This window comes from Capra hircus, chromosome 3, assembly GCF_001704415.2.
Source record: "Capra hircus breed San Clemente chromosome 3, ASM170441v1, whole genome shotgun sequence".
Classification (NCBI taxonomy): domain Eukaryota; kingdom Metazoa; phylum Chordata; class Mammalia; order Artiodactyla; family Bovidae; genus Capra; species Capra hircus.
Window position 1 is genome coordinate 78,202,428 of NC_030810.1, and position 22,833 is coordinate 78,225,260.

Sequence of the window (22,833 nt, forward strand, 5' to 3'; positions counted from 1 at the left end):
TGAACTGCTTGATACTGCCCCACATGGCACTGAAGCTCTGTGCTCTTTCATTCTTCCCTCCAATCTTTTTTCCTCAGAAAATTTCTATTCATCATCCCCACTCTGTTGTTAACTTCATCCATTTGGGGTCTTCTGTTTGTTTCCATTACTCTGCTAAGAGTACTCATTTACATTAATTCACTACAACCACTTTTCCTTTTCATCCTCGAACACAGTTCTGAGCTGCTTTGAAATCCTTGTTGGCTAATTTCAATATCTGGGTTGGTAGGATCTCTTTTTACTGTGTGTTTTTCTCTTTTTAACCTTAAGTCATATTTTCCTATTTCATTGCATGCCTCAATATTTTATGGCATTCGAGGCATTGTTGATAGATTGATTCATTTTGTTATCATGCTCTGGAGTGATAACCTTTGTTCTAGCAGGCAGGTAATTATTGGCTAGTCACCTTGATTTTATGGAGGCTTGATTTCACATTATGTTAAAGATTCTGTCTTTAGTTTTAGCACAAATCCTTAGCCCTAGGCACAGCCTTTACTGCTATATACAACCATTCTAGGGATTTGATGCAAAGTCTAAGATAAAGGCTTTCTAACTTGTTGGGATTCAAACTCTTAAGTTCTCTTGCAACAGAGAGCAACAATCTCTGCTCAGCTTTTTCAGCCTCCCAGCTACAGCTTTCCACCAGGTTCACTGGAGTCTTCCCTGCACATGCACAATGCCAGAGTTAGCCAAAGATTCAAGAGGAAATCACATGCAGATTAGAAGTCTCTTCCCTCAGAGCTACCTTCACTTCTAGAATCTCCTCCTTCAATTCACAGCTCCTCCAGCAGCAGCCAATTCCAACAGCTTAAGTCATTAAGACTGCAACTTTCTCTTCCTTTCTAGCTTCCTACTCACTAGACTGATTTGTAAAGGCCCTGAGGGAAAAATCATGTAAGTATAGTTCTCTTACTATTTCTGGTCACTCCTTGGTGCCTTTAGACAGTTATTTATTATATTTTCCCAGAGTTTATCATTGGGAGAGTTTGTACATTACAAGCTATTCCACCACTACCCAAATCAGAAGGCCTTCATTTTATAATTCTTCACTGTTTAATTTAATGCCTTAGAAAAAAGATACAGAACTGTTACTTAAATGTCCTTGGGTCTCTCTTATTTTGCATCTGACAGATTGAAAGTAGAATGGTTCACATATATTAAGATCATTTATCTCAAATAAAATAACTCAAAATAATCTCCTATTAACTGTTGCTCCCAGAAAGTAGAGAAACAGTTGCTCAACTTTTAGTAAATCTACTGAGCAAAGAGGTCAGATAAACTGATTAGGCCATGGAAATGGAGTGACTGACCTTGAACAATATAGGAATTAGGGGAACTGACTCTTCCATGCAGTTGAAAACATCTGTGGTTCCATATCCATGGATTCAACCAACTGCAGATTCAACCAACCAGACTGTGCAATACTTAGTATATATTTTGTGGACCTACACAGTTCAAACCTGTGTTGTTCAAGGGTCAACTGAAATCAGAGTTAGACCAACTAAACTACCATGGAGCAAGGCTATTTCTATTATGAACTGACAAAAAGTATAACACTTCATAGTCATGAAACATAATAAATGAAGTGTGATTTACAACTAGGAAGAAGAATGTGGCTACTTGCATATATAGGAGGCATATTAACTGTTAAGTGATACGACAAATCTTGACCAATCTATTGTTGTCTTCGACCTTAAATTTATAAAAACTTTATTTTGTAGTCAGCAAATATTCCACTTTTCAGCTTGGATGTGAAAGATGCTATTTAAAACCAAACAGCAACTGTACATGGCTGGCTGAACATTTATAATTCAATAATTATATAACCTCCAAAATACAGCAGAATATGAGGCACATAATTAGGACATCAGCTAAAGAAGACAAAGCAATGCAAAAGGATGTCATGCTGTGGCGTGTGCTCAGTTGAGCCCTAAGTAAGTGGGACTGTTGGCTGGTAACATATTCTTCTCATCTCTGTTTATATGCATTAATACCATGTGCTGTCTCATCTCTGTTTATATGCATTAATACCACATGCTGTCAGGACAATGTATCTCGCAGTCAGGACATCAGACTTTTCAAGAGAGAAGAAAGTTCTATCTTGTATAAACTGGTTTCATAAACAGACATTGCTTTTAAATGATTCTGTCTATGGCTATCTAGCTGTAAGTTCTCCAGTTTGTTCTGTTCCACGTATGTTCATCCTGAAAAATTGCCAAAATAGCAGCAACAACTGATGATATCACAGGGTAAAAACTCATTGACACAGGAAACCAAGCACTGTTGGAATATCTTTCTTCTTGGTCACTCAATTTATACTTATTAGGTAAACCAAAAGACCTGTTTGTTATACAAATACGTGTATGTGTATATATGACTGAAATTAACATCTTGCAATAGAAAATGCCTGTATTCAGAGTCCACCAATGCTTTGGGATTCTGAGCTATTTTCTGGTATGGTAAACAAACTTAGCATCTCCATCTCCAGTGGATGCAAGCTGCCTCCAGTGATAATCAAGGAATGCAATGGTCCTCCCAAGTCCACAGTAGACATTTGCTGCAAAGTGCCTGCTGCAATTTTCTGGTCCTCAGCTCCAACCCTGGCTAAGCCAACACAGAGTGTCTCCTCGGTGACTGCTATTAAAAGAAAAACAAAGATACCACCATTCAATTCAGTAAATGCATTATCCTGAATCCACTCAAACTAACACTAGTACCAAAAATACATTTAAAGAAGTCCCAAATAAGTTGCAAATATATTAAATCTCCTTTAGTCACTCATTATAGACATACTATCTGCTGATTTATCTAAGGCTTTTCTAAATTATTTGCACTACCTAACATTTAAAGTAAAGTAGTACTTCCTAACTTTACCATTTCAGAATTCCAAAGACTTACTTTAGTTTAAAATTTTAGGACTTGATGAATAATTACCTGTATCCATACTTAATCACATAGCATTTGTCTTTAACTAGGTTCTTAGTGGACAGTGTTTATCACATGCTTATACTATAAATAAAATGTTTGAGATATCTTCACATTGACCAAGATATACTGGAAAAACCAGAAAATTATGAGATAAATACATAGATTTGAGTCTGTGCTTGACCACTCAGCTATATGACAAACTTTCAGTTTCTTCTTTTTTATGGGAAAACTATCCTTCATAAATGGTGTTTTAAGGACTAAGATAATAGATATGAAAGTACTTAGTAAACTACACAGCCCTGAAGAAATAATAGACACTGTGACATTACTTATGCTTTTAAGTTCGAAATAACATACATTAGTGAATGTCATTATTCATTCTAGTGTGTCTGCTCTTTAGCAGACCCTCTTGTGATTTTCTTTAGTTGGAAAAGCTGTCGTGATTGAAAAATGACCACAATGGGGCAAATGATTTCTCCAAGGACAAGCAGGAATGTAAGGAACTCTGTACAAAGGTATGGGTATAGAGCACCCCTGCAGGTTATTTATTTCATGATTTTAACAAGGCCTACTGAGGCCAATGGTTATTAAAGAATCTCTTTGTGTATCTTTTCTATCAAGAAATATGTGTTCAAAGCCAGCCAGCACCTTGTAACAGAATATAATGACAGACTTATTTAAGAACCTCTCAATAAAAATCTATCGACAATGAACATTTTATTATATAGCACATCCACTGTGTCTAGATATTAAGAATGCAAGAGTAAATTCTCTTGTCTTTATCCTGAAAAAACAACTATACCTGGTCTCAGTGTTGAAAATGAGAAAAAGAATAAGTATACTTTCACAGGATAGAGCTCACTATAGACTTGGGCTAAAATGGAGGTTCTGTATTTCACCAAAATATTTATACTAAGCTATTTACATAAAATCTAATTTATAGTTAATTTGTAAAAAAAAAAAATCCTTACTTTCTAGAATGATATTAATATTACTAGAAAGAAATCCATTACTTTTCTTTCAGTAGAACTTTCAGCCTATGAGATTGAGGGAAAGATGAAAACAATGATAAGGAAAAAATGAATGCAAACACACCGACTCTCACTTTAGTGGTGTTGGTAATGCATGTGTGTGTTTCAGATGTTACATACTCATCTCAATGCAGCATGAGGGGAATATGAGAGCCCTTTTAAGATTCCTGAGTACCTGGTTCTTCTCCTCGTATTCGCTGATTCTGAACAATCTCCAGAAGTTGCTGGGCTGCTTGGTTGACACTCATATACCGAGGAGGTTCATAGATCTTTCTTCCCCTGTAAGTGTAAAAGTAGATGCCACTATTCTTAGCCATGAAATTACCTAATACATTTTTAATGTAATTATCCCCCCAGGTATACTCAATTACCACATTCTATGTTCTGTTTGAAGCTGCCACTTGTTACTCACTTTAAGTATATCATTTACCTTTAGTTTCTTAAGCTTTCTTCATTGTCCTATTTCAAATGCTCTCTCATCTCACTGAAATGTTGGCAGAAATAAGTCCAACAACTTAAAGATAAATGTTTATATCAAAGTTACTCTTATTCAAAGTGGTACTTTAGGCAAAAATAATTCAAAATAAGTAGGAATTTGTTATATAATCAGATTTTATAGGGTTTATTTTTATTACCATGTTTAAACCACAAATTCCTCTTTTTATATCTTCCTCTAAGAAAAGTAAACTACAGCAATAAATATCTCAAAGTCTTGGAGGCTAAGATATGTTTACTTCCATGTGCCTCAAAAGCCTATCAAATGTGCTCAATGGTCAAAATATTGCTTTTGCAGTTTACAAAAAAATTCATATAGATTATTTTGTTGACTCTCAAAACAATTCTGTAACTCAGGCCTAAGAGAAATATAATGCAAGCCACAAATATAGTTTAAAATTTTCAATAGTATCCACAATAACAAAAGTAAAAAAAAGAGACAAAATTAATTTTAATAATGTATTTATTTAGCCCAATATATCCAGAATGTTATATTTGAACATTTATTCCTATACAAATTATTATACATCATTTTTGTACTAAGTCTTTGAAATCTGAAATGTATTCTATATTTTAGCACATCTTAATTCAAATGTTAAATTTTCACTGGAAATACTTGATCTGTATTCAGATCATAAAATTTCATAAAATTCATGGTTGTAAAAGTAGATTTACATATTGAATTGTTCTAAATATACTTAAATGCTATCTAGTTACTTAGTTGAGTATTAGTTTTAAATTAATTAAAACTACATTATAAATTCCATTCCTCAGTTACATTAGTCATATGTATTTAAAGCTCTCATTAGTTATATGTGGGTAGCAGCTACTGTATGGGACACTGCATCTATAAGTAAAAAGGGGTTATTTCCCCCAATATACAATTGAAGACAATACGGCTCAGAAATGGAAGTAACTTTCCCAAGAGCACATAACCAGAGTCCGACTCATGACTCAAACCCATGTCTTCTGATTCTCAATTAACTCATTCCACATATATTTACTGAGTGCCTATTAGGTGCCAACCACTGTTCTCAATACTGAACCCATGAAATGTACTGCTATTTCCATTCTATCATACTGCTTAACATTTCATAAGATTGAAAGTGTTAAATTTTGCACTGTTACTGAAAAGTGATTTTCAACAATCTTTAGAACTTATGTCATTTAAGTAGAACTTATAGTCCATGGAATTAAAATAGAATTACACATTCTCAGAATATGAACTTACTTGATTAGATTTTCCAAAGACTGCTCCTTTACTTTGATGTCTGTAGGAAGCAAAAAAATAGTTCTCTTTTAATTAAGTACTTTACCCAAAATCCTACATGTAAACTTCAGCTGAAACACCTAAATTTTTGGTAAATATTATTCTCAAGTCTCTAAAATGCTAATTTGAGAGTTTGTGACAATCTTCCCTCACACTTGTATCTGGCCACATTTTTAAGGAAATATAAAGAAGAATGGAAGCTTGTGGTTGTATAAAGATCATTAGTTAGAAAACAAACATGAGGTTGGCCTTGAGACCATCCTGAACAGACTGAATTTCCTCTTGGAAAAGAAGACAGGAAAGAGTTGGATAAATATTGGCATATACACTATCTGACAGCTAATCAAAATCTTTGTGTTCATTTCTATTAGCTGGTAACTGCACAGACCCAACTGGAAAGTTCTTGTTAACATGTTCCTATATTTTTCAGGCACTAGAATATAAGCTTAAATGCATGTAATGTAAATAAAAGAAAATTCTTACAACATATTGAAGAGACTTTCACTTTTGTGTGAATGGTAAGACATGCCAGTAACTTATGAAACATTTTAATAGCAAATATTCATACTTTAATGGGGATTTCCCAAGCATGGACCAGTAGCCACAACAGCCAAAACACATATAGCCCATATAGCCCTTGCTCTCATAAAGCTTGATGATGCAAGCATCACAAAGATTTGATTCTTTATGCTTTGTAATCACTGATGCTCAGCTAAACAATCTGGTAGAAGGTAAAAAGGCAGAATCACTCTACATCCTCACAGGAACTCAGTACACAACAGCAAGAGCAACAGCTGCTTCCTGTTCTACATGCTAAAAACAAATGGTTCGGCCAAAGTTTGTTTCTGCAAAAATAAATACAGTGTAACTGAGTGGTCTTTTTGATAGACTCTGACAACTTTCTCAAGTGATTATAAATTTTCTAAAGTGATTATAAAAGTTTTTCTTACAAAGGATACTAAGTATTTGCTTGGAAAATGCTCTAGAGATAATCCCTTACATATATTTCTAAATGTTCTTAGAACCAGCAATGAATATATTTTTCCAGGTTTGAAATTCATTATTTAGGCATTTTCATTGTATGGCACATATAGGAAATATGTATACCTGTTATTGAAATATGGCCTGCAATATAATTAATGATATAAACATCAACTTAGATCTCCTTTACCTAATAGTTGTAATCATTTTTAAAAAGTAAACATTTATTAATGCATTCACCTTGAGCTTCTGAGATGTTATTTGTGATAGTTAAGTTTTTAATATTTTACATTTTTTCACTTTTTAAATGATATGTCCTATAGAATTTTATTTTAAAAATGAAGAGAGCTGGGGACGATTTTTATGGGCAAATGCTTCTTCACTAATGTAAGTCTGTATTAGTGAATAAATTCAAGCCAGACTCATCTTACCTTGTACCTACACAGGCCATATTTATTCCTTTCTACTTTCTAGAATGTAAGCTTTTCCTATTCATTTTAGTACCAGCACCTAGCATAATGTAAAGTACCTAGCAGATACACCATAAATTCTACTGAATAAATTTGTTCATGTGGCTCTACTATGACAGCTCAACTTAAACGATCTACCTCTTAAGTAGAGTAAAAGTCCCAACTCCTTCAGAAAGCCTTTACAGACTTCCTCCCAAAGGCTCTTTGTCCTTTGAGATAGCCATACAATTAATGCTATTTTGTTACTCTCCAATTACATCATATATATTATTCTTGCCTTTCCAAGTAAATTTTAAATTCTCTATGACATATTATATGGTAAGACATTAATATGTCTTACCATGACATATTCTCACTAATCCTTACAGGGTATGGCCCATAAGAGAAGGCATTCAATAAATACATACTAATTAAAAATAATGAGAACTCCAGGTGATTAAATGATGAGATCTATGGTTTGTGAAGTCAGAATCATGATATCTTATACTTCACACCTTGTTCCTGTTTTTGTTAATGGAGCAAGGAAGATATATTGTTTAACCTTGTTTGTCTTTTCCCAGGAAAGCCAAGAAAAGAGGCAGCAGCTCTTAGAGAAAGTTCAAGAGCCAAAGTTCTAGTTTGTCCTTCCTGCCTCTACATACAATAGAACTTAATTGTTCTCTCAACTTTCAGGTACACAGCACATTAGTTCCAACTAGATTTCAAAATCCTGAGAGCAGGACCCAGGTCTAATACATCTTGGTATTCCAGAAGAACCTAACTCCACAGTGGGCATAAATACTTAATAAATACTGTGAGCTGAATTTCTAACTGCCTTTTCAAAGCTTCCAAAAGATAATTCCAATTTTTCCCCCGTTCCTCCATTATTTTCGTGATACATGACCATGTTATCACAGGTAGCTTGCCTCTTAAGACTACTTTTATCCCCATTCTGTTTTAGAAACTTCTCAGTTCTGTTGTTTAAACACACACACACACACACTTCATATCTGAGCTCCAATGAATCCCTATTTTTCATCCCTCAGTTGCATATATTTCTACCTCTGCCTTTAATAAAAGCTTTTTTAAATGCTTGTACCTCTTGCATCATTCTCCTTTGACTTTCTACATAGTGCTGGCCTTAATTGGCTCTAAGTATAAGATAACATGATGGATACCTTTAATGGCATATTCCACGTGAATTAACAAGAACCACAAAATAAGTTCTGCCAATAAGAACTACTAAAGAGGGAGACTAGTATCTTTCCACATGGAAAATCCAAACACAAAACTATAAAGCTAATTAGCTAATAATGAATTACTAAATTACACTGATAATTAACTAAAATAAGAAAGTATTATCATACCAGTAAATTGTGGGATTCAGGCATAAGCCAAAAAAATACCAGAGAAGCATGCATGGCCTGAACTAGATCTAGAATTAATTAGGTGTCACTCTTACTGGAGTAAAAAAGGAATGTAATCTAGCTGGAACTGAATGAACTAGCAAGAATTAAAGATTTTCTGTGCCAATGGGTAATAAGATCAAGTCTGAAACTAAAAGAAAAAGTCAACCAATTAACTTCTATTACATATCTGTTGGACAGCTACACTGTGCTGCACTTCTAGACATTAGAAAGAGAGGAATCAGTAAGACAAAGTCCCTGCTCTTATGAAGAAGAAAACCAACGAGTTAATAAAACAATTCAGATGAATGATAAGACAAGAAGTTTACACAAGGTAATGGGAAAGAAAATCACTGGGGAATACAGGGTGTACATTAAATTAGGCAGAATTTTACTTTAGATCAGGAGTCAGTAAACATTTCTGTAAAGAACAAGGAAGTAAATATTTTAGGTTCTGAACGCCACAAGGTCTCTGCCAAAACTACTTATTGCTGCCATTGTAGCATGAAATAGACATAGATAATACATAAATGAAGTAGCGTGGCTGTGTGCCAATTAAACTTTATGAAACAGGTGGTAGCCTAGATCTGATCCAGCAAAGGTAGTTTGCTAACCTTTGCTCTACATAATTTCCAAATTCTACCCTATAAGAAATCCTAACCATTAGTAAAACTTTTCTACAGTCTTCTCTTTTAAAAGAGATATATTGATTGGGGTTCTGATAATGTACAAATTATATATTATTGAATAATAGAGAACTTTGTACATGAGACAACCTAAATGTCTTTTTATTTTTATTTTTTTTTTACTTTACAATATCATACTGGTTTTGCCATACATTGACATGAATCTGCCACGACTGTACATGTGGTCCCCATCCTGAACCCTCCTCCCACCTCCCTCCTCATCCCATCTCTCTGGGTCATCCCAGTGCACCAGGCCCAAGCACCCTGTATCATGCATCGAACCTGGATTGGCAATTCATTTCACATATGATAATATACATGTTTCAATGCCATTCTCCCAAATCATCCCACCCTCACCCTCTCCCACAGAGTCCAAAAGACTATTCTACATATCTGTGTCTCTTTTGTTGTTTCGCATACAGGGTTATCATTATCGTCTTTCTAAATTCCATATATATGCATTAGTATACTGTATTGGTGTTTTTCATTCTGGCTTACTTCACTCTGTATAATAAGCTCCAGTTTCATCCACCTCATTAGAACTGATTCAAATGTATTCTTTTTAATGGCTGAGTAATACTCCATTGTGTATATGTACCACAGCTTTCTTATCCATTCGTCTGCTGATGGACATCTAGGTTGCTTCCATGTCCTGGCTATTAAAAACAGTGCTACGATGAACATTGGGGTACATGTGTCTCTTTCTATTTTGGTTTCCTCAGTGTGTATGCCCAGCAGTGGGATTGTTGGGTCGTATGACAGTTCTATTTCCAGTTTTTAAAGGAATCTCCACACTGTTCTCCATAGTGGCTCTACTAGTCTGCATTCCCACCAACAGTGTAAGAGGTTCCCTTTTCTCCACACCCTCTCCAGAATGTATTGCTTGTAGACTTTTGGATAGCAGCCATTCTGACTGGTGTGAAATGGTACCTCATTGTGGTCTTGATTTTCATTTCTCTGATAATGAGTGATGTTGAGCATCTTTTCATGTGTTTGTTAGTCATCTGTATGTCATCTTTGGAGAAATGTCTGTTTAGTTCTTTGGTCCATCTTTTGATTGGGTCATTTATTTTCTTGGAATTGAGCTGCAGGAGTTGCTTGCATATTTTTCAGGTTAATTCTTTGTCAGTTGCTTCATTTGTAATTATTTTCTCCCATTCTGAGGGCTGTCTTTTCACCTTGCTTATAGTTTCCTTTGTTGTGCACAGCTTTTAATTTTAATTAGGTCCTATTTGTTTATTTTTGCTTTTATTTCCAATATTCTGGGAGGTGGGTCATAGAGGATCCTGTTGTGATTTATGTTGGAGAGTGTTTTGCCTATGTTCTCCTCTAGGAGTTTTATAGTTTCTGGTCTTACGTTTAGATCTTTAATCCATTTTGAGTTTATTTTTGTGTATGGTGTTAGAAAGTGTTCTAGTTTCATTCTTTTACAAGTGGTTGTCCGGTTTTCCCAGCACCACTTGTTAGAGGTTGTCTTTTCTCCACTGTATATTCTTGCCTCCTTTGTCAAAGATAAGGTGTCCATAGGTGCGTGGATTTATCTATGGGCTTTCTATTTTGTTCCACTGATCTTTATTTCTGTCTTTGTGCCAGTACCATACTGTCTTGATGACTGTGGCTTTGTAGTAGAGCCTGAAGTCAGGCAGGTTGATTCCTCCAGTTCCATTCTTCTTTCTCAAGATTGCTTTGGCTATTTGAGGTTTTTTGTATTTCCATACAAATTGTGAAATTATTTGTTTTAGCTCTGTGAAAAATACCATTGGTAGCATGATAGGGATTGCACTGAATCTACAGATTGCTTTGGGTAGTATACTCATTTTCACTATATTGATTCTTTCGATCCACGAACACGGTATATTTCTCCATCTATTAGTGTCCTCTTTGATTTCTTTCATCAGTGTTTTATAGTTTTCTATATATAGGTTTTTGTTTCTTTAGGTAGATATATTCCTAAGTATTTTATTCTTTTCATTGCAATGGTGAATGGAATTGTTTCTTTAATTCCTCTTTCTATTTTCTCATTATTAGTGTATAGGAATGCAAGGGATTTCTGTGTGTTGATTTTATATCCTGCAACTTTACTATATTCATTGATTAGCTCTAGTAATTTTCTGGTGGAGTCTTTAGGGTTTTCTATGTAGAGGATCATGTCATCTGCAGTGAGAGTTTTACTTCTTCTTTTCCAATCTGGATTTTTTTTATTTCTTTTTCTTCTTTGATTGCTGTGGCCAAAACTTCCAAAACTATGTTGAATAGCAGTGGTGAGAGTGGGCCCCCTTATTTTGTTCCTGACTTTAGGGATGCTTTCAATTTTTCACCATTGAGGATAATGTTTGCTGAGGGTTTGTCATATATAGCTTTTATTATGTTGAGCTTTGTTCCTTCTCTTCCTGCTTTCTGGAGGGTTTTCATCATAAATGGATGTTGAATTTTGTCAAAGGCTTTCTCTGCATCTATTGAGATAATCATATGGTTTTTATTTTTCAATTTGTTAATGTGGTGTATTACATTGATTGATTTGTGGATACTGAAGAATCCTTGCATCCCTGGGATAAAGCCCACTTGGTATGTATGATCCTTTTAATATGTTGTTGGAGTCTGTCTGCTAGAATTTTGTTAAGGATTTTTGCATCTATGTTCATCAGTAATATTGGCCTGTAGTTTTCCTTTTTGTGGCATCTTTGTCAGGTTTTGGTATTAGGGTGATGGTGGCCTCATAGAATGAGTTTGGAAGTTTACATTCCTCTGCAATTTTCTCGAAGAATTTGAGTAGGACAGGTGTGAGCTCTTCTCTAAATTTTTGGTAGAATTCAGCTGTGAAGCCGTCTGGTCCTGGGCTTTTTTTTGCTGGAAGATTTCTGATTACAGTTTCAATTTCTGTGCTTGTGATGGGTCTGTTAAGATTTTCTATTTCTTTCTGGTTCAGTTTTGCAAAGTTGTACTTTTCTAAGAATTTGTCCATTTCTTCCAAGTTGTCCATTTTATTGGCATATAGTTACTGAAAGTAGTCTCTTATGATCCTTTGTATTTCTGTGTTGTCTGTTGTGATCTCTCCATTTCCGTTTCTAATTTTATTGATTTGATTTTTCTCCCTTTGTTTTTTGATGATCTAGCTAACGGTTTGTCAATTTTATTTATCTCCTCAAAGAACCAGCTTTTTGCTTTGCTGATTTTTGCTATGGTCTCTTTTGTTTCTTTTGCATTTATTTCTGCCCTAATTTTTAAAGATATCTTTCCTTCTACTAACCCTGGGGTTCTTCATTTCTTCCTTTTCTAATTGCTTTAGGTGTAGAGTTAGGTTATTTGATTTTTTTCTTGTTTCTTGAGTTATGCCTGTATTGCTATGAACCTTTGCCTTAGCACTGCTTTTACAGTGTCCCACAGGTTTTGGTTGTTGTGTTTTCATTTTCATTCATTTCTATGCATATTTTGATTTCTTTTTTGATTTCTTATGCGATTCATTGGTTATTCAGCAGTGTGCTGTTTAGCCTCCATAAGTTGGAATTTTTAAGTTTTTCTCCTGTAATTGAGATCTAATCTTACTGCATTGTGGTCAGAAAAGATGCTTGGAATGAGTTCAATTTTTTTGAATTTACCAAGGCTAGATTTATGGGCAAGGATGTGATCTATCCTGGAGAAGGTTCCGTGTGCACTTGAGGAAAAGATGAAATTCTTTGTTTTGGGATGAAATGTCCTATAGATATCAATTAGGTCTAACTAGTCTATTGTATCATTTAAAGTTTGTGTTCCCTTGTTAATTTTCCGTTTAGTTGATCTATCCATAGGTGTGAGTGGGGTATTAAAGTCTCCCACTATTACTGTGTTACTGTTAATTTCCCCTTTCATACTTGTTAGCATTTGTCTTACCTATTGCAGTGCTCTTATGTTGGGTGCATATATATTTATAATTGTTATATCTTCTTCTTGGATTGATCCTTTGATCACTATGTAGTGTCCTTCTTTGTTTCTTTTCACAGCCTTTGTTTTAAAGTCTATTTAATCTGATATGAGTATTGCTACTCGTGCTTTCTTTTGGTCTCTATTTGCATGGAATATCTTTTTCCAGCCCTTCACTTTCAGTCTGTATTGAGGTGTCCATTGTTTTGAGGTGAGTCTCTTGTAGACAACATATATAGGGGTCTTGTTTTTGTATCCATTCAGCCAGTCTTTGTCTTTTGGTTGGGGCATTCAACCATTTACATTTAAGGTAATTACTGATAAGTATGATCCCATTGCCATTTATTGTTTGGGGTTTGAGTTTATACATCCTTTCTGTGTTTCCTGTCTAGAGAAGATCCTTTAGCATTTGTTGGAGAGCTGGTTTGGTGGTACTGAATTCTCTCAGCTTTTGCTTGTCTGTAAAGCTTTTGATTTCTCCTTCATATTTGAATGAGATCCTTGCTGGGTACAGTAATCTGGGCTGCAGCTTATTTTCTTTCATCACTTTAAGTATGTCCTGCCATTCCCTCCTGGCCTGAAGAGTTTCTATTAAAAGATCAGCTGTTATCCTTATGGGAATTCCCTTGTGTGTTATTTGTTGTTTTTCCCTTGCTGCTTTTAATATTTGTTCTTTGTGTTTGATCTTTGTTAATTTGATTAATATGTGTCTTGAGGTGTTTCACCTTGGGTTTATCCTGTTTGGGACTCTCTGGGTTTCTTGGACTTGGGTGCTTATTTCCTTCCCCATTTTAGGGAAGTTTTCAACTATTATCTCCTCAAGGATTTTCTCATGGTCTTTCTTTTTGTCTTCTTCTGGGACTCCTATGATTCGAATGTTGGGGCATTTAACATTGTCCCAGAGGTCTCTGAGATCCTCATTTGTTTTAATTCGTTTTTCTTTTTTCCTGTTTCATTTATTTCTACCATTCTATCTTCTACCTCACTTATCCTACCTTCTGCCTCCATTATTCTACTGTTGGTTCCCTCCAGAGTGTTTTTGATCTCATTTATTGCATTATTCATTATTGATTGGAGGTCCTTGTTAAACCTTTCTTGCATCTTCTCAATCCTTGTCTCCAGGCTATTTACCTGAACTCCATTTTATTTTCAAGATTTTAGATCATTTTTTTACTATCATTATTTGGAATTCTTTATCAGGTAGATTCTCTATCTCAGAATTCTTTATCAGGTAGATTCCCTATCTCTTCCTCTTTTGTTTGGTTTGGTGGGCATTTATCCTGTTCCTTTACCTGCTGAGTATTTCTCTGCCTTTTCATCTTGTTTATATTGCTATGTTTGGGTGGCCTTTCTGTATTCTGGTATTTTGTGGAGCTCTCTTTATTGTGGAGTTTCCTCACTGTGGGTGGGGTTGGATGGGTGGCTTGTCAAGGTTTCCTGGTTAGGGAAGCTTGTGTTGGTGTTCTGGTGGGTGGAGCTGGATTTCTTCTCTCTGGAGTGCAATGAAGTATCCAATAATGAGTTATGAGATGTCAGTGGGTTTGGTGTGATTTTGGGCAGCCTGTATATTGAACCTCAGGGCTATGTTACTGTGTTGCTGGAGAATTTGCGTGGTATGTCTTGCTCTGGAACTTGTTGGCCCTTGGGTGGTGCTTGGTTTCAGTGTAGGTATGGAGGCGTTTGATGAGCTCCTATCGATTAATGTTCCCTGGAGTCAGGAGTTCTCTGGTGTCCTCAGGATTTGGACTTAAGCCTCCTGCCTCTGGTTTTCAGTCTTATTCTTACAGTAGCCTCAAGACTTCTCCATCTATACAGCACCAATGATAAAACATCTAGGTTAAGGATGAAAAGTTTCTCCACAGTGAGGGACACCCAGAGAAGTTCATAGAGTTACATGAAGAAGAGAAGAGGGAGGAGGGAGATAGAGGTGACCAGGAGGAGAAGAGGGGGAATCAAAAGGGGAGAGAGCAAGCCAGCCAGTAATCACTTCCTTATATGCTCTCCACATTCTGGACCACTCAGAGATGTTCACGGAGTTATACAGAGAAGAGAAGAGGGAGGAAGGAGACAGAGGTGACCAGGAGGAAAAGAGGGGGAATCAAAAGGAGGGAGACAGATCCAGCCAGTAATTAGTTCCCTAAGTGTTCTCCACCGTCTGGAACACACAAAGAGATTCACAGAGTTGGGTAGAGAAGAGAAGGGGGAGGAAGGAGATAAAGGCGACCTGGTGGAGAAAAAGGAGAGTCCAAAGGGGGAGAGAGCAGTCAAGCCAGTAATCTTGCTCCCAAGTAAACATGGATACCGAAGGTTGGGTTCTTAAAGGTACAAAATTGTTAACAAATACCAAAAAGCAAAGATTAAAAATCTAAAGTAGAGGTTGGATTCTCAAAAATACAATATTAAAGAAAAAAACAAAGTCACATAAATTATTAAATATAAATATATGAAGTTTGCTTTTAAAAAATAAAGTCTTTTTTGCATAGTAATAGTAGGTTATAAAAATGAAAATTAAAGGAGTAATAGAGGACTTAAAATTTTTAATTAAAAGAATGATAATAGTAAAAATATATCTAGGACTTTCTCTGGTGTTGTTGTGGACAGTGTGGGGTGAGTTCATTTTCAGATAGTTCCTTGATCTGGCTTATACTTCTCAAGATCTATAGGCCCTTTCCTATGTAGTTGGTGCTAACTACAGGGTTTTAATCTATTGCACCTGTCACTTCCAAGGTGGTTCCCTCTGTTTGTTTTAGCTTCTTCTGTTTGTTGGTCTCTTCAGTGTCTAATTTCCACCCTGATGCAAGGGGGTGGTGGTGCTTTTTTAGGCTCACTTGTTCAGTCGTGATGTGGGGAGGGAGGAACACTGCAAACAAATAACACTGGTATGTGCTTGCAGTGTCTTAGCCACACTGGATTTGCCCCAACTCACGGCGTGTGTGCTTTCCCAGTCTACAGTGCTTAGACTCTGGGTTGCTCTGCCGGAAATTGTCTGAGGCCAGCCCTGGGTTGTATGCACTTCCCAGGTCTAAGCCACTCAGGTTCAGGTATTTGGGTACTCCACAACAGTGCAGACTCGGTTGGGCCTGTGTTTTGTGCCCTTCCCAGGTCCTAGCAACTCAGGTGACCAGGTGCTTGGTGAGCGTGGTCGCCCCCAATTGAAGGCTGCAACTTATTGCCGCCTCCATCCCTGTTGCTTGGTTTTCTGGGTGTACAACCAGCACACCTTCTCAGGCATGCCGTGTGTCTCTTCTGGGGAGCTGATCTCTGGCTGCAACCCTCCCGGCGGACGTCGACTATCCAGAATCCCAGGAAGCCTTAGTTAGCAGCGAAGCCTACTTGCAGTTTGGTAGATGGTGCCTCTTTGGGGCCGTGATTGCCCCCTTCTGGCTCTGGCTGCTTTCGCCTGCCTGTCTCTGGCAGGGGATGGGCCAGTCCACAGCTGGCTAGCTCTGCTCAGTCCTTTGTTCTGTGAGCGGGCCTGGCGATGTCTTAGGTTAGGGCTTTTGGTAGGATAGCTATACCACAGTCTGGTTTGCTATTCTCAAGTTAGTTCCCTCAGATTGCCCTCAGGGCATTCAGGCCTGGTCCTTATCCTAAGCAATGCAGCCCACGCCTCCCTGCCTATCCCCTACTTGCTAGTGGTGGATGTGAACATCTGCGCTGTTTCTCCACTGGGAGTTACCGTTGGGCATGCAATCTGTGGGTTTTAATTATTTATTTATTTTTCCTCCCAGTTATGTTGACCTCTGAGGTTCCAAGGCTTGCCACAGACTCGCCAGTGAGAGTGTTTCCTGGTGTTTGGAAACTTCTCTCTTTTTAAAGACTCCCTTCCCGAGACGGCTCTCCATCCCTACCTCTTTTGTCTCTCTTTTTATCTTTTATATTTTTTCCTACCTCCTTTTGAAGACAATGGACTGCTTTTCTGGGTGCCTGATGTTCTCTGCCAGCATTCAGAAGTTGTTTTGTGGAATTTACTCGGCGTTCGAATGTTCTTTTGATGAATTTTTGGGGGAGAAAGTGGTCTCCCCATCCTATTCCTCCACCATCTTAGGACCGCCCCTTGAGACAGCCTAAATGTCTTTGGCAAATAGGAATCTCTTCAAATGTTCTGAATATCTATATTTACTATAGAGGTCAAAATTATGGGTTCTTTGTGTGCCCTGATTCTGTGCTACATGGCAGACATTCTTCTACTGGATAACTTCATAGTAGAATCAAAACAGTGCAATTCAGTGTATGATCCAGGGACTGATGCCAATATGTGAGCATTTTGTTCCCAACAAATGATAAAAAAAAAAAAAAAACTACAAGAGTGTGAATCAGTGTTTACAAACATAGTAATTTGACTTTGACACAAGACTAGAGACTTTAAAGTAAATAAATATAATGTATTTATTTTTTATGTATATTTTATATATGTGTATGTGCATACACACACACACATATACTGATCTAAACACTTACAAAAGACAAGAAAAAGGCTATTACTATTTGATAAAAAAAGAAGGCAAAGGTATGGACTGTTCAAAATACTCTCTAGCTAGTATAGAGTAGCACTCAGATTTTGTCTTCTGATGTCAAGTACAAGTGTCACTTCACAGTTATCAAAGATGACAGTTATTTCTCTTCTGTTGATCAGCCACAGATTAAAGCTCTGATTACAGTATTTTTACAACACATACTGTAGAAAAGGAACTGACAGTGAATGTGAATCATTATAATTCCAGTATCTCTGCTGGCAAATGCAGTAGCTAAAACTCCTGAAGCTCTATCAGTACCATCATCTTTGTACACAAAGACAGTAACCCCAACTCTTTCCACACTAGGTAGGAAATACAATTTAGCAGCATAATACAGTGAAAAGAGCTGTGAATTACAGGCTCTGTAGATTCTACCAATTCTGCAACCAATAGGGTGACAGTGGGAAAATGATCCGATATCTCTGGGCCTCCATTTCCAGAGTCTCTCTCAGATCTATAATTCTGATAGCATCACGACTGCAGTATTCAAAGGACACCTCAAGAAAGATAGGATGGAACTTGGTAAGAGTAAATGTTCAGTATAAGTCTTCTGAGTTGCTGGAAACTGATGAGGACAGGCTCTTAATGAACAAATGGGTACACGATGGAATGCTGGAGAGGATCTAACATGGCAGAAGTAGGCAGCAGCAAGAACTGTGTTACATACACAGAAATAGACAAGTTGTATTTGGAATGAAAATTCACTTCTCCACAAGAATATGGCGGAGGGCACACCATGCACAGAGTAGCTAGACTATATCACACAGAACGGTTTTACCTTCACACAAAATCAAAACAAGAACAATATGACAACCCCATACTGTGACTCTAGAGACACTGCAGAGCACTTACCTAGTAGGCATAACGTGTGCGTGCCATTTTGTCTGTTCTTCTTCACTTTATCAAAGAAGCTTTCTGGTCTCCAGGTGTCCGTCCAGAAAACGATAGACACTGTCTCTCCAAACTTATACAGCTGAAAAAATAAAAACATTAATTTATGATGTAACAATTTACTAACTACTGTCTCATCGATAACAACTGAAATAAAAAGTGACACCCAAACTTGAGATGGACTGGGGATCAACTCTGTCATCAAAAAAAAGTAATAAAAATTCCCTTTGCTCCATAGCAGCTGGTGTCATTCTGATGACCTTTTGGTAGGAGGCTTCTAGTATTTCTATATTCAGTACATGAACATATGTAACTAGTTCCTGATTTAGCTAGGTAGTTGCTAAAAATACTGAAATACAGAGAACCCAGAAGGAAGCAAAAAAAAAAAAAAAAGACTTGTGAGCAGTCAGAGCAGTGTTCATAAGGTTCCTATTACCCTCATTTTATGGAGTCCACCAAGGCTCAGAAAGATGAACTGGCTTGCCTAAGGTCACACAGCTAGTTAGTAAAAAGAAACTCAAACCTGGGTCTGAGGGAGAGTTCCTTTCTACAATGCCAGCTCAGTAAAATTCATACACTGCATACTCACTGTGGTTACATCTCAAAACCTACGCCCTTACTTTCCCCACTATTTATTCCCCAACTCTAGAGGTCAACGATAAGGGCCTTTTCCCAAATCTCCTCCTTTCCCCCAATGGTGGCCCATCTACTCCACATGACCATCTGCCGGGAGCCAGCACGGGAGATCCCACCCATGACAAGGTCATGCGGAGAGGCCTGATGGGCAAGGTGAGTTAGGCCTCAGGGGTTCCCCCTGGACTTTCCTGAACATCTACCCCCAAAAAACCAGAGTCTGCCTGCCTTATTGTACTGTGCTTTTCCACTCTTCTGACACTCTCTGGAAAAAGTTAACTTAGGGCTTCAGTCTTCTGCATTTGAAAGGAATGTTTCAGCTCAAAACCCCTCTGATGGCTCTCTAACTTGCCTAACAGGTTCCCCAGGACTTTTTACAACTTGTGAATTGCTTACAGTCCCCCAACCTCGAGAAGCACAAAGCTTAAAGCATCTTAAAGATACAGAGCCTTTTATGAAGAGCTAAAAATTATATTGGTCTGACTGCTGCCAGGCCTCCATATTCTTTATCTTTTAGGCACCTGAAAGATATTAATCAACGTAATTGGGATATAGGAATAGGAATATAGTAGTTTTGATCTTAGCAACACTAGACTTTTGGGTTAATTACTTTCCTCTTTGTTATATATCACTGCACTCCTCTTGTGTCCTTGCTATGTAAGAATGTAACTTTATTTAGTGCTTTCTGAGAGTGGCACCAGACTTTGGGAAGAACAACACTGTTAACACAGTGTTAAGTCTTCTGGTTGACAAACCCTTATCAGAAAAAGGGCTGTAAAATGTTAATTGGCCCTCTGGCCAGAAGATGATGTAAATCACCTAAGACTTATGTATACAACTAGGTATGCACAGAGAAAGCCTGATCTCGATAAAAGTCAGGGCTGCTGACGCTGCATAACTTTGTATTACCCATTGATCTCTATGTACACTCAAAAGTATAAAAAGCCTTCTGAACAATAAAGGATGGACCAGTTTTTCGGACTAGTCTCTCGAACTAGTTTCTTGGAAATCTGGCTCCAACTGGATCTCTTTCTCCCTCTCCTTCCCTCTCCTTTTCTGGCTGAATTCCCATCTGGAGCGAGGAGGCTCGCCAAGTCTACTTACTTGCCCCAGCTTTTAAGTTTCATGAGAGAGAGAGCCCAAGGTGGGGCACTCTCCAATATTCAAATGGGCACTGGTGGCCCAACGTAGATGGTGCAAATATCTTGTCCTGAGATTTTATTGGCTTTCCCCATAAACCAAGTTATTCAGTCTCTTTTCTCCACCAAATTTTCCTACTACACTATTTCTTCCTAATCTAATATTTCTAAATAAATAAGCTTCCCTCGCCTACGCTGTTCACCTTTCGAATTTCCCTGGATCCACGGGGGCTGGACCCTGGCAACCATCACACAACCAAGAAGCGTCTTTGTTCCAACTTGCTTCCTGACTAGCCGCACATCTGACTTAAGTGAATCCAACTCCAAATCTTATGTTGAGAAAATCTAGTTTTGAGCTTTGGTTCTGCAATTTGTTAGCTGGGTGACATTACTCTTTCCTTCCAAGTCTTAATCTCTATAATAGGAACAGTGATAACACATGCCTTTCCTACCCACAGTGGTGTGAACCAAGTAACATGTAAAAAGTTATTTAAACTGTGAATGATATTCTTATATTAATTCTTATCTAGGTATTGCACAATGGACTTTATTTTCAAAGACTTAATATATTGTAAAACCTAATACTAAAGCTGTTACATATAGATCTTAACTATTCAATTTAAAGAGTACCTAAAATAATGTTTAATACAGCTCAGTTCAGTTCAGTTCAGTCACTCAGTCATGTCCGACTCTTTGCGACCCCATGAATTGCAGCATGCCAGGCCTCCCTGTCCATCACCAAATCCCGGAGTTCACTCAGACTCACGTCCATTGAGTCAGTGATGCCATCCAGCCATCTCATCCTCTGTCGTCCCCTTCCCCTCCTGCCCCCAATCCCTCCCAGCATCAGAGTCTTTTCCAATGAGTCAACTCCAGTAGTTTCAGCTTTAAAATCATTCCTTCCAAAGAAATCCCAGGGCTGATGTCCTTCAGAATGGACTGGTTGGATCTCCTTGCAGTCCAAGGGACTCTCAAGAGTCTTCTCCAACACCACAGTTCAAAAGCATCAATTCTTCGGTGCTCAGCCTTCTTCACAGTCCAACTCTCACATCCATACATGACCACTGGAAAAACCATAGCCTTGACTAGACAGACCTTTGTTGGCAAAGTAATGTCTCTGCTTTTGAATATGCTATCTAGGTTGGTCATACCTTTTCTTCCAAGGAGTAAGCGTCTTTTAATTTCATGGCTGCAATCACCATCTGCAGTGATTTTGGAGCCCCCCAAAATAAAGTCTGACACTGTTTCCACTGTTTTCCCATCTATTTCCCATGAAGTGATGGGACCAGATGCCATGATCTTCGTTTTCTGAATGTTGAGCTTTAAGCCAACTTTTTCACTCTCCACTTTCACTTTCATCAAGAGGCTTTTTACTTCCTTTTCACTTTCTGCCATAAGGGTGGTGTCATCTGCATATCTGAGGTTACTGATATTTCTCCCAGCAATCTTGATTCCAGCTTGTGCTTCTTCCAGCCCAGCGTTTCTCATGATGTACTCTGCATAGAAGTGAAATAAGCAGAGTGACAATATACAGCCTTGACATACTCCTTTTCCTATTTGAAACGAGTCTGTTGTTCCATGTCCAGTTCTAACTGTTGCTTCCTGACCTGCATAATACAGCTGGAAAGCACTAAATGCTGAAAATCACACCTTGTCCTCTGCCACAAATTAGCTGTTCGGTTGAAACACCTGTATGACTTCACAAGATCACCTAACTTTTCTAAGCCTGAAGTTCTTCATTTGAACAATGCTGCTGCAAGAGGCATGTTCAGGGTCCCCCACCTCTACATGCCTAAAGAAGCTCAACCTTTCTTGATGTTTATACATGGAGAGCTTAAAAACTATCACTCATACTCATAATGGTGACTCTGAGCTACCAAGAGAAGGTTCATTTCATCATATTCCTCACATGGTCACAACCTCCAACCTACTTACCAATAGGCTTTATTCCCAAAGTCCATTTGAAAATTGTCTAAAGAGGATTTCCCCATTGAAGCCACGCTATTCAAGGGCAGTCAAACTCACAGATTAGTTTACAAAGACCTATATAACTCTCAGAATGAAAGCATAAACCTTCCAGCCACACCTAATATGATTTCTCTGTAAAAAAAAACTGTAGAGTTCCAATGTGAGATCTTTGGAATACATTCAGGTAAGCTACAAGGAATAAGCCTTGCTCTGTTGGGGGTTTCTGTCATTGGCATTGTTCTATGAGAGGCAAATGTATCTAACAAATATTTACTATGAATCATCCGCAACGTGCCAGGCATTACATTATCCACGGGTATAAAATGAGAAAGGAACAGAGCTCCAGCCCTCAGGAAATATGCAGTCCTACTTATACCTCACATAGCAAGCAAACGCTGTGGAGTCACGGCTCTGGTTCCTACTACCAGGATGATCATGTGACTAGCTGAGTGACTTTCAGGAGGAACTCCCCTGCCAATTCGATATAATTATAAACCTAACAA

General features: G+C 37.6%; 1 protein-coding gene across 3 annotated transcripts in view; it reads right to left on the reverse strand.

Moving 5' to 3' along the window:
• The window catches only part of DPH5 (diphthamide biosynthesis 5), a 41,794-nt gene continuing 19,218 nt past the window's right edge, over positions 258-22,833 (reverse strand). For all 3 annotated transcript variants that reach the window (XM_005678035.3, XM_005678034.3, XM_005678033.3), the window contains exons 5-8: positions 18,552-18,672; positions 5,725-5,764; positions 4,174-4,277; positions 258-2,676 (exon numbers count right to left, since the gene is read on the reverse strand). In XM_005678035.3, the coding sequence (XP_005678092.1) occupies positions 2,453-2,676; positions 4,174-4,277; positions 5,725-5,764; positions 18,552-18,672 (489 nt within the window). In that variant the 3' untranslated portion in view covers positions 258-2,452. The remainder of the gene's footprint in view (positions 2,677-4,173; positions 4,278-5,724; positions 5,765-18,551; positions 18,673-22,833) is intronic.